The sequence below is a fragment of the Porites lutea genome, chromosome 12 (assembly GCF_958299795.1).
Source record: "Porites lutea chromosome 12, jaPorLute2.1, whole genome shotgun sequence".
Classification (NCBI taxonomy): domain Eukaryota; kingdom Metazoa; phylum Cnidaria; class Anthozoa; order Scleractinia; family Poritidae; genus Porites; species Porites lutea.
In genome coordinates, this window is record NC_133212.1 from 21,800,537 (window position 1) to 21,813,587 (window position 13,051).

The window sequence follows — 13,051 nt, forward strand, 5'->3', positions numbered from 1 at the left end:
CGTCCCGGAGAAAGATATGCCACTCGTTAAGAATGAAGTTGTAGAGAAACTCAAAAGGGTCTGGCCTTGTGTTGATCCCGATTCACAGATCATATTCACGTCAACCAGGAGAGCTAGTAAAGTTCTAAGCCTTGGTGTTATCTCGGAAGAATTTTCCTCTTTAATGGAAGGATTGAAGTCATTGGTCTTGCGGAGTAGAGAAGCAAAGCTGGAACTTCATTGGGAGTAAGCTTTATTGTGCATGTTTTGTCCATCCTCACTGTGAAACATTTAATGTCGCAAAATGTTTCAGGGGAAAAGATTGAAGAATATTGCACCATTTTTGTACTGAGGAGTTTCCGTTTAGTGCTCCAACACAATTAAAATGTTCGTTTTCAAATAGACACGGACATGTGTACCAGGTTTAAATTTTGGAAATTTTTACCGGATTGATTACACCCCCGGATTCAGACGTGTGTTTTTGTTGTTGTTGTGGGAAAGGAAAGGGCCAGGGGGAGGGGGGGGGAGGAGAGTAGAAGTTATGGTTTGTTAGAAGTGCTGAATTCCGAAAGGTATTTCATGTCACACTTTTCGGCTAGCACTTAAGCCTTCAACACGTGAAATAGTTGTTCTCCCACAATACCATCTGCACTCGCCTTTTTTTTTTTCGCGCTTCCCTTTCGGTAACATTGCTGCAAAACGAGTTGAATAGCGATGTTGCGCACTTTACCACCCAGGAAAAAAACCTTGCAACCGTATTTGTTGCAAGGCACGTTCTAACGATGGTGGTAAAACGCGCAACATCGCTACTTAACACGTTTTACAGCAATGTTGAAAAATAAGTTGCACGTTTTTTGTTGCCCGTTTTACAGTACCTTTATATGGTAACTAAGACCCTGTTTACATGGAGTGGGGGACCCCGGTCTAGTGGGGTTGGTTTCTTTTGTTTTCACGCTCTGAGGGACACAAAACAAAAGAAACTTACCCCACTAGACCGGGGTCCCCCACTCCATGTAAACAGGGTCTAAGGTGAAGAGAGTTGCTCTAGAGGTAACGGTCAGTATCAGTTCACTTCCTGCAGGCTAAGCACCAGCTGAAACAATTGAAAAATAACGCCTTCCAAAAACTAGTCCGCGTCAAACCATAACATCCACGGACAAAAATTTTTATGACTTATCAAAAGCTATAATGAAAAGAATAGTGCGGTTGCAAGAGTAGTCCTCTTCTTTTTTTCTGGACTTTTTAAGCCTATATCAATCCTGTTGAACCGAAGAATTTTTAGAGACATGGAAACATGTGTTTTAGCAAGTGACATTCAATTTTTTGACATTTTGAGAAGGAACGTCAAAGTTAAAGGTTTTGCGAGACGATTATCTAGCACAATTTTTTCGGAATCAAGACTGACATATTTTTTGTTATAGATGGCTTTACAAACTTCTTTCGAGGATTTTCATTCAAGCAAAAGTGTTTGTGGTAAACGCTTCAAAGAGCCCCCAGGAAATCAGAGAAACACTGGGAAAAATTTTCAACCGCCTAGAGGCAATTCAAAAAGATCAAGGGAAAGTGTTAAAAGGCCTCCGCGAATCGTTCAGAGAACAAGTCAACAGTGTTGTGCATCAACTCTGGCTACATTTCTTGTCAGACGACATAAAAAAACGCTTTACAAATTGGTCTAGAGAAGACGCTCCAGATAAGGATGCCGGGTCCTGGAAGGAAGTTGAAGAGAATGTCAACGCCGCTTTGTCCGGACGTTTTCTAGAAATTGTAGATCAGTGGGAGGAGGAAAACAAAGTGTTTTCAACTACTCGTACTTTCCTCATGGAGCAGTTTCAAAATTACCTTGAAAATGTCGGATTACAGAATGTTCAAACTGAAGCTGCTGATGCTGATTTCAACAACCCAAACAAGGCAGTCTTTATTAATCAATTATCATTTTGGCAGAAAGCCATTTGCAACGTATTGGATGTTACCGGTGGCGTCTTAGGCCGGATTGTTTACGGAATGGACAGACCAGAAGAAATGTTCAAAGAAAAACTCGGGTACAGAAATTTATTAGTAGAAGTGTCTAAAGACTTTCTCACTAATGGTATAAAAAAGAAGCTTAAACCGTTTGTGGAAGACAAATTAAAGGATGTTAAGCTCTATCTTGATAGAATCGAAGCTCGTCTGCAAGAGCTGATCAAGGCGGACAGGGAACTTTATGAGCAACTCAGTAAACGATCAGCTCACTATCGGCCTGTGTTCCATGAGGTAAGCAAGCACAGGGATCAACTGGCAGAATTTGGCTTACGCGAAGTTTGTGCTGTACAAGTCGATCGCGAGGAACTCGAGTGGAAAAAAGAAGAATCTTCCTGCCTTGGCCATGGAACATTTGGTGCCGTTTACCAAGGAACGATGAGAAGAGATGGAGAGGTAACAACAGTAGCATTGAAAGTGTTGAATGAGGCGCTTGATGTCGCAAATGCAACGAAAATCGTGGAGGAGATAAAAAATTTGAGGTAATGATTGTACACTCACTAGGCCGGAACATACCTCCACTTATAAACTTTTTTCTTTTAAGTACAGTCACTTGCCTGTCATATGCATGTTCCTCGGTAGTATCATTGATAATATGTTCAGTTTCCTTGCAGATTTTCCTCGAAAAACAGTTGAAATCTATTGTCCGACGAGTATTATTTTTGTGCATTTTTGCTATCACTTTGAGTCCGTAAAAGTTTAGTAATTCGGCTCTTTTTTCGATTCTTCTACAGCGGCTGTCGGTGATCTCACGAAACGGTTAGGCTGCCGCGCCACTATCCCACGTGACGTCAGTCGTGAATTTTAATTTTTGTTGATATTCACGCCATCAGTTATGACTGACGTCAAAGATAAAATACAGGAAAATCGATATACCGAAGGGCCAATTAACTGGCAACATGTGGTATTACTACTACTACCACTACCACTACCACTACCACTACCACTACTGCTACTACTAATAATAAGTTAATTAATTTATAATTATCAATCTTCGTCTTCTCTGTTAATTAGAGTGCTAAACCACCCTCACATTGTGAAGTTTTATGGCATATTACTGGACAAAGGAACTTCAAAAACGGCTTTGGTCATGGAAAAGTGTAAAGGAAACTTAAAGACCCACATCTTTAGTGGTCCAGAGTCAGTTCCTGGCAAATCTGAAAACCCCGCTGTCTTCAAAGACGTATGCCGCTGTGCAAAAGAGATCACCGATGGTTTGGCTTTTATGCATGCGAAGGGAGTTGCACACCGGGACTTCAAGCTGGAAAACATATTGGTACTAATCGTATAACAATACATGCATTTTTTCACTATTATATCATAGATAAGTTTGTAGCCTGTGTATAGCCGCCCTCTCCCCTCAGAAAAAAAAATGGAGAAGGGGCGTCTGTGATTCAATGTTGCTCAGAAACATCGTGTATGGCGATAATTTTGCATAAAAGCCCTTACAAACCCTTATTAAAGGAAAATATCCATGATCTAATGCAAGCCTTAGCGCTGGATACGGAAAGTCATTAGTTTGAAATAAAGTGTTGACAGGTCAGACGCAACTCATACGCTCGTGATAGTGTAAAAAGTGACTTTAACGTTCGGTTGAGCAACAGAGGTTTTTCCTCCCTTACTCTCTTAGGGGCACCCAGCGACTTTTTTCTGTAAAATAACTGTTCGAAGGAGTAAATGTTGCCTAGAAATTTCTCACGCTTGAGAAAAACTAAAAATTTCTGGATAACCGTTCCATAAGTCTAAAATATTCGGAGGTTTTGTAATAGCTTAATTTTCGGAGGTTGTGTTGCTTACTTGCGTTAATTTTTCCCGCTGAGAAGAGTTTGCCGCTGTCCTCTCAGAGCCCCTATCGCATTATAATCTATTCTGTGGCCAATCTTAGACCCCATCTTAGTCACTTTGGGGCAAATATGTAATTTTCGCGATTCCCAACTGGGTCCCTTTCTATTTATGCATCTACCCTGTATTGAATGAAGAACACTTTACTTTTCACCTACAGTACAAACATCCCGGTATGTTTGCTAACCGTAAATATGAAGAACTGTCTTTCCCAAAAATCAGAAAATGTGCTACCCATTCTAGTAACTCCATTGAAAATGCGAACCCATTATAGTCAATCCAGTCGTGAAAATGCGACCCCATCCAGCGGCACATCCCCATTAGCCTCTTATAAGGAAGTACCCCCCGGGTGGGGGGAATCGACGTACCTGATCGAATTTTTAGTAATTACAGATACTGTCTCTCTGAGGTAGGATCAAAACTACTAGGTCCTACAAGTCAAGAGTTACCGGCACCTTTCAAACGAGTTTTTGACGGACTCAAGCAAAACTGCTTAGCCATACGACAGACAGGACAGTCGAGAATTTCACTAACAATGAACTACAGTTAACTCTGGAAAGATGATATTACGAGTCTTCATAGCCAATGATTGGCTTAACTGACAGACGACCGATAACACGTCGAATTGACCAATCAGGTCAATACCCAGAGTTTAATACCATCATTTAATGAGATACAACTTACTTTAATTCTGAATATGGCTACCGAAGAGGTTGTCGAAAGGCTAGTCACTGTCAACAACAGTTCTTTTCAGGACTACGATCACCTGAACGATCATGCTCCACCAGTACTAATTATGGACTTTCTCTCTTGCCCGAGTGAATTTCAATCATTTCTAACTTGTAAAATAAAGCCTGATTTCAGGAGTGAACCCAAAATTACACTGGTCTCGCAGTCATAACTTGTAAGTACTTCACGACGCGATTTTAATGAGCAGCCTGCTGCCGTGAAAAGTCAGTGCTGTCGGTTCACCATTATTGTTACTGAGAACCTGTTAAAACGAGTCCAGACAAATTTTTGAACGGACAAAAGCTTGCGCGGATCCGCCTTTCGTTTAAATGAGACCCGCGGAACGGTGCAGTTCAGTTTTGAACAGTAAACCGTACTGTAATCTGCAACGCAGAATTTGCACGTTTCCGTGTTAACGGGTTGGACAGGTGAAAATTCGTCCGTTAAAAATTTTGTCCGGACGCGTTTAAACGGCATCTGACAGAAATAAAGAAAAAGGTATAGTTATTGTCTCTTCTAAAAGTTTATATTCCTTGTCCCATTAAAGCTGACTGACGAAAACACAGTGAAGATTACTGGCTTGGGCCTGGCTAAAGCAGAAATAGACATCACCGGCACCTTGGTAGGAACACCTGTTTATATGGCACCTGAAATGTTTCATTCCCAAGTGTACGACTCCAAGGTAGACATCTACAGCCTGGGGCTGATAATGTGGGAGATGTGGTACGGACAGCGGGTCTTTGCTGACGCTCCAGGAACAACGCTGCTAGAATTCTTTGAGTGGGTCGATAAAGGAAACCGTCCAGTGGACAGGCAGGGTTGCAAGAAGCCTCCATCCTTCTGGTGCAAGCTAATGAAAGGGTGTTGGGACAGTAATCCAAAGAAACGCCCCACAGCCAGAGAATGTAACCAAAGAATAGTCGGGGACTGATACTAATGCCTGAGCCGTTGTAGGATAACGTCATGATAAACTAGCATTTGTCAGAGCTTTGTGACAAAATTCAGGACGCTTCAAAAGAAGGATTCAAAAATTCGTAAGAGGCTAGGTTTCTCTATTGTCAATCTCAAAAGAGGCAGTCACTCGCAAAACACATAGAAATTCGATAAAAATGATACATGTAACCGACGCTCCGAACAAGGTAACGCATATATTCAGAACTCGGAAATAGAAAGTTGTAGTTAGCAATTTATCTGATGCTATACTACTGAGCTACTCTTGTACAATGTAGCTTCATGGTAAGCAACAAGAGCTTTATTCTCTCTTGTAATCAAATCTCGAATTGTTTTAACAATTACAGTTTTTGTTAACATTACTTTCAGGAAAGCAATAGATAACAACAGATTGAAGCCCCTGATGATAATTTTTTATTGTACTTTTTGATCTGAGGCATGGCTCCAAGAAGTCAATGAGTTGTCAAAGGAGTGTGAAAAAAAAAGTGTTTTGCGATCTTTCATAATCGTTTCCACTGGAAAAAAAAAAAAAAAAAAAAAAACAGACCCCAACAAGGCAAACAAATAAAAACAAGCATACTTTGATGGTGAGGGAAAATTTACGTTTAGGCTGATAGCCTTTAACTTTCCAAAAGTTAACAACCAAGAAAAACGTTATAGCTATAGAACATGCAGAGTTTGTTAACATGGCGTATTTGTAACGCTGTGAGAGTTGACTTGACTTTTGTGTCAGCATCAGGATTATTGATGCGGGGCCAGCACAGTCCCTCGGTAAATTGTGATAGTTTTGTTTATGTTTTTGTTATTTTTTTTTTCATGTTGTTTTTCATTGTTTCTTTTCCTTTTAGAAAACTACAAGAATTAAAAGCAGAATTTGGCTTGATCGCATAAAACTTTGCTTTTTGGTTGCTTCTCCAAAGAATTTAAAAAAGGTTCTTGTGAAATATGGACCTAAAGCGAACTAGGTAGTCTATATTTGCAGTTTTTGTCTCGTCCTTTTTCCTGACAGTTGTTCTTTAATGAAAATAAGCTAAGTACTATAAAGACAATTACAAAAGTAGAGTAGTAAAAATAGATGAGTTTTTGTTTCAAAAAAGACGAACAGGAGGGCAATGGAGGCTCTTGTGACAAATTATTTGTTTCCTATTTTTAGAGCAATAACAAGGCCTCCTGTTTTCAATCAATCCAGCTCTACATTGATTTCCGTGATTTTGCAATAACTGAGTACCGAGGCAATAAATTTTGAATGGAAACGTTTGTTCCAGATTACTTGAATTATTTCTTAACTGTTGGTTTATGAACTTGAAACTGATGGGTATTAGACACTGAAGCAGCGCTAAAACAAGTCACTGATGTTGATGATACCCACCCCAGGAAATCTAATGTTGACGACACCCAACCCAAGGAATCTGATTTTGGGGACAACCATACCGGAGAATCTGTTGTTAGCGACCCCCACCTCTGGGATTCTGATGTTGACGACCTGCACTCCTGGGACTGATCTGATGTTGACGATACCCACCCTGGGGATATGTTAACGTCACCCACCCCAGGGAATCTGATGTTGACACCCACTCCGGGGAAACTGATGTTAACGTCACCCACTCGAGGTAGGGAATCTGATGTTGAAGATGCCCAATCCCAAAAATCCAGCGTTCAAAGAACTTTCCCATAAACAGTGTCCAACCCGGTGAATTGTGCTGAATTGAGTGAATGAACTTTTTGCCAATATTCTGCAAAGAACCTCTGGTAATTATATCGGCAAAAAACCCGAACTGAAATCAAAAGGAGAACATGCCGTGAGGCAAGGTTGTATTTTGAAGTGTTATTCATATTCACCCCAGAAAATAGGTCAGGCGAACGCAGTTAGCATCCAGCGAACTTTGTTTACTGGCCACTAACCGACGTCGAACCAAAATTGAGCCCGTATCGAACAAAAAAAATGACTACATAAAACAAATAAATAATTGATTAACTTTCAACCCAAAATGTCCGTACATTTTACAAAAATTACTTGAAAACAAACTTTTTTTGCATATTTATTTATAAACCAATCTGTAGCAAAGGAAATTGACGCTTCAATTCGTATATCTTATTTTCTATTTAACTATTAATGATAACCTCCGGCTAATCACAGTGAAAGTGATGCGTTCTTAACCACCTCGGGAAAACAAGACAGTCATTTCTCTCACGAAAATGAATCACATAGTGTCATGTTAGACCAATTTTGAGACATTATATATCATACTTGACTCGGAGGAATAACAGAAAAAAAAAACTCTTATTCATCCCTTAACCTCCACTGAATCAGCCTAAAGGAAGTGATTTCTTCTGTTTCATTTTCCCAAGCCTCGGAGCCAAGTACGAATGTTCATTTGTCGAAATTGGTCTAATTAACACTCAACTAACACAATAATGTTAAGCTTAATTTGACTAATAGGCTTTAAAAAACAAAACATCACTTAGCTATAACAGAAAGCTACAATTTCAGTTTTTTCGTATTCCAGTATATCTAGTAAATGAGTGTTTATTAGCCAGTTATGTTATTTTGCACCATTTATGCTGTTAATCCTTTCTTCCTTGTCTGCGATCCATTCCACCATTCCAAGAAAGATTGTGGCTGAAAGCACCTTTCGTCAACCTGATAAGGCGTGTTTTCAACGACAATGTTAGTTATAAATTTTTTTTAAAGTCTCCTATCACAAATTATGTCTGAGAAAACCTTAACGTGAGTCACAGTTAAGCTATTGTTTATGAATTAAGTCTGTTAATATGTTTGGTTGTCAGTCGATAAACAATTTATATTATATAATACGATCGCCCCTGTGATTTGGAGTAACTATATTGGGCAGTTATAAAGCTCGAATTGTACATAGTAAAACTAAGCTGTAAATAAGAAATAGGTAAATATAATTTCTTGCTTATTCTACTTGGAACTAGATAAATTTTTTCCGTTCGACAACGCCCTGTGGTGTACCTTTCATGTATCACGTATCATTCATATCATGGGCTGTGGGTGGGTTACAGTGAGCTCATAAATGGACTGATAGCGTCTGCCAGTGGCGCATTTGTATGCTGACGTCCTCTAATCCACGACATTACATTACATGTATATGCATTACGGAGAGGTGATGACTGAATAAATCAAGAAAAGGGGCCTTAATCGCTCTCTCATGAAATGAACGCCATGTCGTTTCCAAGCAGCCATTTTGACAGCAGTACCGTTTTGGTCCGACTAATTCAGCAGTGGTGCTCTTGTTCTGCAGTTTAAAAATGTGCGGATTTTTATTTGTGAATGGAGAACCCATCACTTTAGAGCTACAAATTAAAGTAGTTTTCCCATCACAATGAACCTTTGGCACAAAGACGGTTAACGTTTGTCAGACAAAGTGCTGCTAAAATTGTCTCTATTTACATTTCTTGCTTGCCTGCCGCTCCTAGGATTTTCGAACATCTATAAAATGGTAAAATTGCCCATTTTCAACGGATTTTTACCCTAAAAAGGTCACCTAGAATTTTCGGGAGCCTTTTTTCTGGCTCCAATTTCCGAACGGGTAAGTTTTGATCCCTATAATTTTCGGATCACTAGACTTTCAGCTAGGAAATCCGAACAGATGAAAAATTTATAGGGGATAAAAATATGTCCATATCCACCGTTTAAATACTAAAAGACGTTTAACAATGCTATGTTTAAGTGATTTTGAACTATATTCTCGTTGGGTGCCCCTGCCTTATGTTACATCAATGCAGTAACGAAAACTTTACATCAGCAAAAGGCTTAAGAAGTGACCTTTTTGACATCATTTTTGCATTACAGCTCGTAAAGCTTCTGCAAAAGGCGAGGAACTTGTCAGTCGGGGTTCCAAATCAAGGAAGAGAAGAAGGTGGATTAATGCTCGACATGGAGGAAGATCTCTTATCCAAATGCGCTTTGTTTGTGTTTAACAAGTGGGATTCAGTGCCAGAGAAAGAAATTCAATCGGTCAAGGATGGTGGTATAAAAAAACTAAGAAAAATCTGGCCTGGCATTGATCCCGAATCTCAAGTCACCTACATGTCAACCACTAACGCTACTACTGCTCAAAACCTTGATGTTATCAGCAATGAATTTTCCTTATTAATGGATGGAATGAGGTCGGTGATCATGACGACCATTGAAGCTAAGTTGGAACTTCATTGGAAGTAAGCATTAATCCAACATATAAATTTAGCCAAAGCTTAAGGCTCCCGTTAATAAATTTATAATTTACTTCAAACAATAGACTTGAAGATGATGGAGTTGAGCCTGCTATCAGTTGAAAACTACTAACTTATCAGCGGAGAACTTAAAAAACACGTAACCTCGATGGGTCGACATCTGAGCCCGCGATACGGTCACGTGATACTGATCAGCAGATACCCTGTTTTGAGAGCCGTCAATTGACCATAATATGGATGTGCAATATAAGATTGCTGGCTCCTATACTAGCTAGAGAGTGTGACATTCACAATGGTTCTAGCACGGGCGGACGTACGTGCGTAAAATTTCTAGGATGGATAGATGACCAAATTTTCTTATGAAGCTCCTCTCGCTTGTGGAGCTCCTTTATAAATACATATTGTTTCTTTTACCTCCTCGTTCGATTTTGTTATTCGGGTAAGCTGATGCCGAATTTTTCTGTCAGGAAAGGGTAGGAGACTAAAAAACTAATCCTTCAGGGTCCTTCAGGGGACGGTGTTCTGACAATAAGTTCAGACCCTTAGATGCACAAAAAGTACATTTCAATCTTTTTTATTCTTTAGATGAAATAAGGTCAGTAGGACTATAACCATACTGCGAAGACTACTAGATGTTGTGTGCTTGGTGTGCTGGGAGAAAAGCGCGTCGTGTTATTTGCATTTTCTCGTACAATATGTTCATTAAATTCTCAAATTCCCTTTATTTTCGGGAGAATTTGATAGGAGTCTGACTCTGAAATCTACATTAGTTAACTTGAAAGAGTTTAAATAAGGGTGGGTGCTGGGTAAATATCGCCTTTTGCAGCATCCGGGTTTCAGGTGGTAAAGGCCCCTTTTTCTTATGCCTTTGATATATTGTAAAAGGTGGTTAACAGTGCCGTCCATATCTTTCCTCTAAGGCGTCATCTTTTTTTCTTGTGATTATTTCTTGCACACGAACAAATAACCGTGCTTTCGCGTTTTAGTTGGCTTCACAAACTTCTTTCAAGGATTGTCGTTCAGGCAAAAACGTTTTTGGTAAATGCTTCTAGAACCAAAGAGGACATCAACCAGAGAAAGGAGGAGATTATTAACCGGTTAGAAGCAATGGTAAAAGGTCAAGAAAAAGTGATAAAGGACCTGCAGGCATCTTTCGACGCCAAGTCAACAATGTTTTGTACCGACTCTCGGAATTTCTTTCTTCTGAAGACGTAAAGGCGCGCTTTACATTATGGTCGGGAAACGAATTTCCAGATCAGTATATATCGGCCTTGACTCCGGAAGTGGAAGAGAAAATAGCCACGCTACTGTCTAGCCGTTTTGAAGAGTTTGTAGTCCAATGGGAGAAAGAACACAATTTGTTTGCAAATGTTCGCCTTTCTCTCGTGGAAAAGTTGAAGAATTGCTACGATAAAGCTGAATTTCAGAGAAGGAATCTGCTATGCGACGCCACTGGAGACTTACATCCTGGTGTTAGCAATTCAAAAAATTTTCAGTTTTCCATCTCCAAAAAGGCGAGTATGAAGATGAGAATTCTTACCTTCCGGGTGTTTAACTTAGTTGCCGACTCTGTGGATGTCAAGTTTATTACTGAGCGGTATGGGGGTTCCAAAATTGACTTTAAGGATGTTATCTCACAAGCTTCAGTAAAGTTTCTCTCCTCTAGAAGAGAGAAGAAGCAACTTAGAAAGTTTGTGGAGGGCAAATTACACGATGTTAAGGACTGTCTTGGTCAAATTAAAGTTCGTCTTCCAGCGCTGATAGAGGCAGACAGAGAACTATATTCAGAGCTGTATAAGCAACTGTTAGTTAACCTTACGCAGCAAACTCATTCCCAAGAGGAAAACAAAGATCGCTACCAGAGGATATTGGATGAAGGGTCACAAAGCAGAGATCAACTAGCACTATTTGGTATAACAGATAGTTGTACAGTCAAAATCAACCACGAAGAGTTAGAATGGAAAGAAGAAATGTCATCCCTCCTTGGCATGGGGCCATTCAGTGCAGTTTAACAAGGAACAATGAGAAGATGCGGCAAAGTTGTGACTGTGGCTTTGAAGGTGTGCAATGAGGCTTTCAATGCCGATAAAGCCAGCGAAATTATGCAGGAGATGAAAATTTTAAGGCAAGTTAAAACGTTTTGTTTTGTTACGTCCCTAAACGTTCTTGCAGGTCGCACAAAGTCGTGATTAGATTATGAGTGCGTTGTTAGACAGGCCCTTTTTTAAAATAGCTAGAACGCCTAACTACCGATCAGAGTAGCAGGCAGCACCGCTCGGTTTCTCCGCTGTTTTAAGGTGGCTCGATACAGTTTTTCAGGGCCCATACCTCCCTAGTTTGAGCATAAACTAAGTCGCCATAAACAGAGTTTTGGAAAAATTTCCACCACAGTTGTTTTAGATAAAGATGAAAATTTGTGATGATCAGGGTTGCAACGGCATCAGAGTTGTCATAGCAACGAAATGACGTTATTGCCCATTTTACTTGCAGCTGTATATCTCGGCACTGGGAACTGTTCTTCGAAAATCATTCACGGGAGCTTTTTCCTCCAATAGCCGCCTCGATGTTCGTGAAGTTTAAGCGAAATCTGTAAGAGCGTTATCGAGATATTTTGCGATAATGTTTTTATTGTCAAAGAAACACAGTAAAAAGTGGATAATATTGTTCTTTGGCCGTTATCTGTAGAAAATGAAGCGCTTTTCACACGCAATTTCACCTCATAGTAGTTTCAATCTTTTTAAAAACGTCTGTGAAAGATCAAAGAGATAGCTCCAGCCGTTTGCTAGAAAGAAGGATTTGATTAGTATGTATCGAGGCGCTCTTGTTTGCGGTTTTTTGAACGTTTTGGTCTACTTTAACAAATTAGCGAATAATTTCTAAACCGCTCGATAGAGTTTTTAAAAAATTTAAGACTCTTGAGATTAACCTTCGTTTTATATGACCTTTTAGTTTCAAGATTATTGATATATTGTAAGGCAGTAAAATAAGGGCAAAATAAAGACATTTGTAAAAAAAACTTGCTTTTGCGAATTCTTATTCCGGAATACGATCAATCGAACGTACCCTTAGTGGAGACTAAACAAAGTTGAAGCATCTGACAGAAGTTAACTGTACCTCTTTCTTCTCTTAATATGTCAGAATTCTAAACCACCCTCACATCGTGCAGTTTTATGGCATATCTCTTAAAATGAACACTTCTACAATTGTCTTTATCACGGAGAAGAGCAAAGGAAACTTAAGAGGCCACATCTTCAATGAACTGGAGTCACCGCCTGGTAGATCTGAAAATCCTACTACCGTCGAAGAAGTATGCCGCTGGGCAGAACAGATCATTGAT

At 39.7% G+C, this 13,051-nt stretch overlaps 3 protein-coding genes across 4 annotated transcripts in view; all 3 read left to right on the forward strand.

The window, feature by feature from the left end:
* Positions 1 to 16: 16 nt before the first annotated feature.
* LOC140921598 (uncharacterized) overlaps positions 17 to 13,051 on the forward strand; it is a 66,634-nt gene continuing 53,599 nt past the window's right edge. Inside the window, exons 1-4 of one of the 2 annotated variants that reach the window (XR_012164028.1) lie at positions 17 to 225; positions 1,401 to 2,477; positions 3,010 to 3,271; positions 5,114 to 5,863. Coding sequence is in view for 1 of the 2 variants with exons in the window: in XM_073371600.1 (XP_073227701.1) it covers positions 17 to 225; positions 1,401 to 2,477; positions 3,010 to 3,271; positions 5,114 to 5,497 (1,932 nt within the window). In the remaining variant the exon portion in view is untranslated. Of the gene's footprint in view, positions 226 to 1,400; positions 2,478 to 3,009; positions 3,272 to 5,113; positions 6,787 to 13,051 lie in introns of those variants that run through there. The other variant, XM_073371600.1, reaches the window with a different exon arrangement.
* Positions 9,341 to 13,051, forward strand: part of LOC140921603 (uncharacterized) — an 11,232-nt gene continuing 7,521 nt past the window's right edge. Inside the window, exons 1-3 of the mRNA XM_073371608.1 lie at positions 9,341 to 9,699; positions 10,701 to 11,839; positions 12,853 to 13,051. The exon at positions 12,853 to 13,051 is cut by the window's right edge and continues 13 nt beyond it. Of these exons, the coding sequence (XP_073227709.1) occupies positions 11,736 to 11,839; positions 12,853 to 13,051 (303 nt within the window). The 5' untranslated portion in view covers positions 9,341 to 9,699; positions 10,701 to 11,735. The remainder of the gene's footprint in view (positions 9,700 to 10,700; positions 11,840 to 12,852) is intronic.
* Positions 9,419 to 11,726, forward strand: LOC140953878 (uncharacterized). Its single transcript, XM_073403256.1, has 3 exons — positions 9,419 to 9,699; positions 10,701 to 10,831; positions 10,924 to 11,726. The coding sequence occupies exons 1-3, from the start codon at positions 9,419 to 9,421 to the stop codon at positions 11,724 to 11,726; spliced, it is 1,215 nt and encodes a 404-aa protein (XP_073259357.1).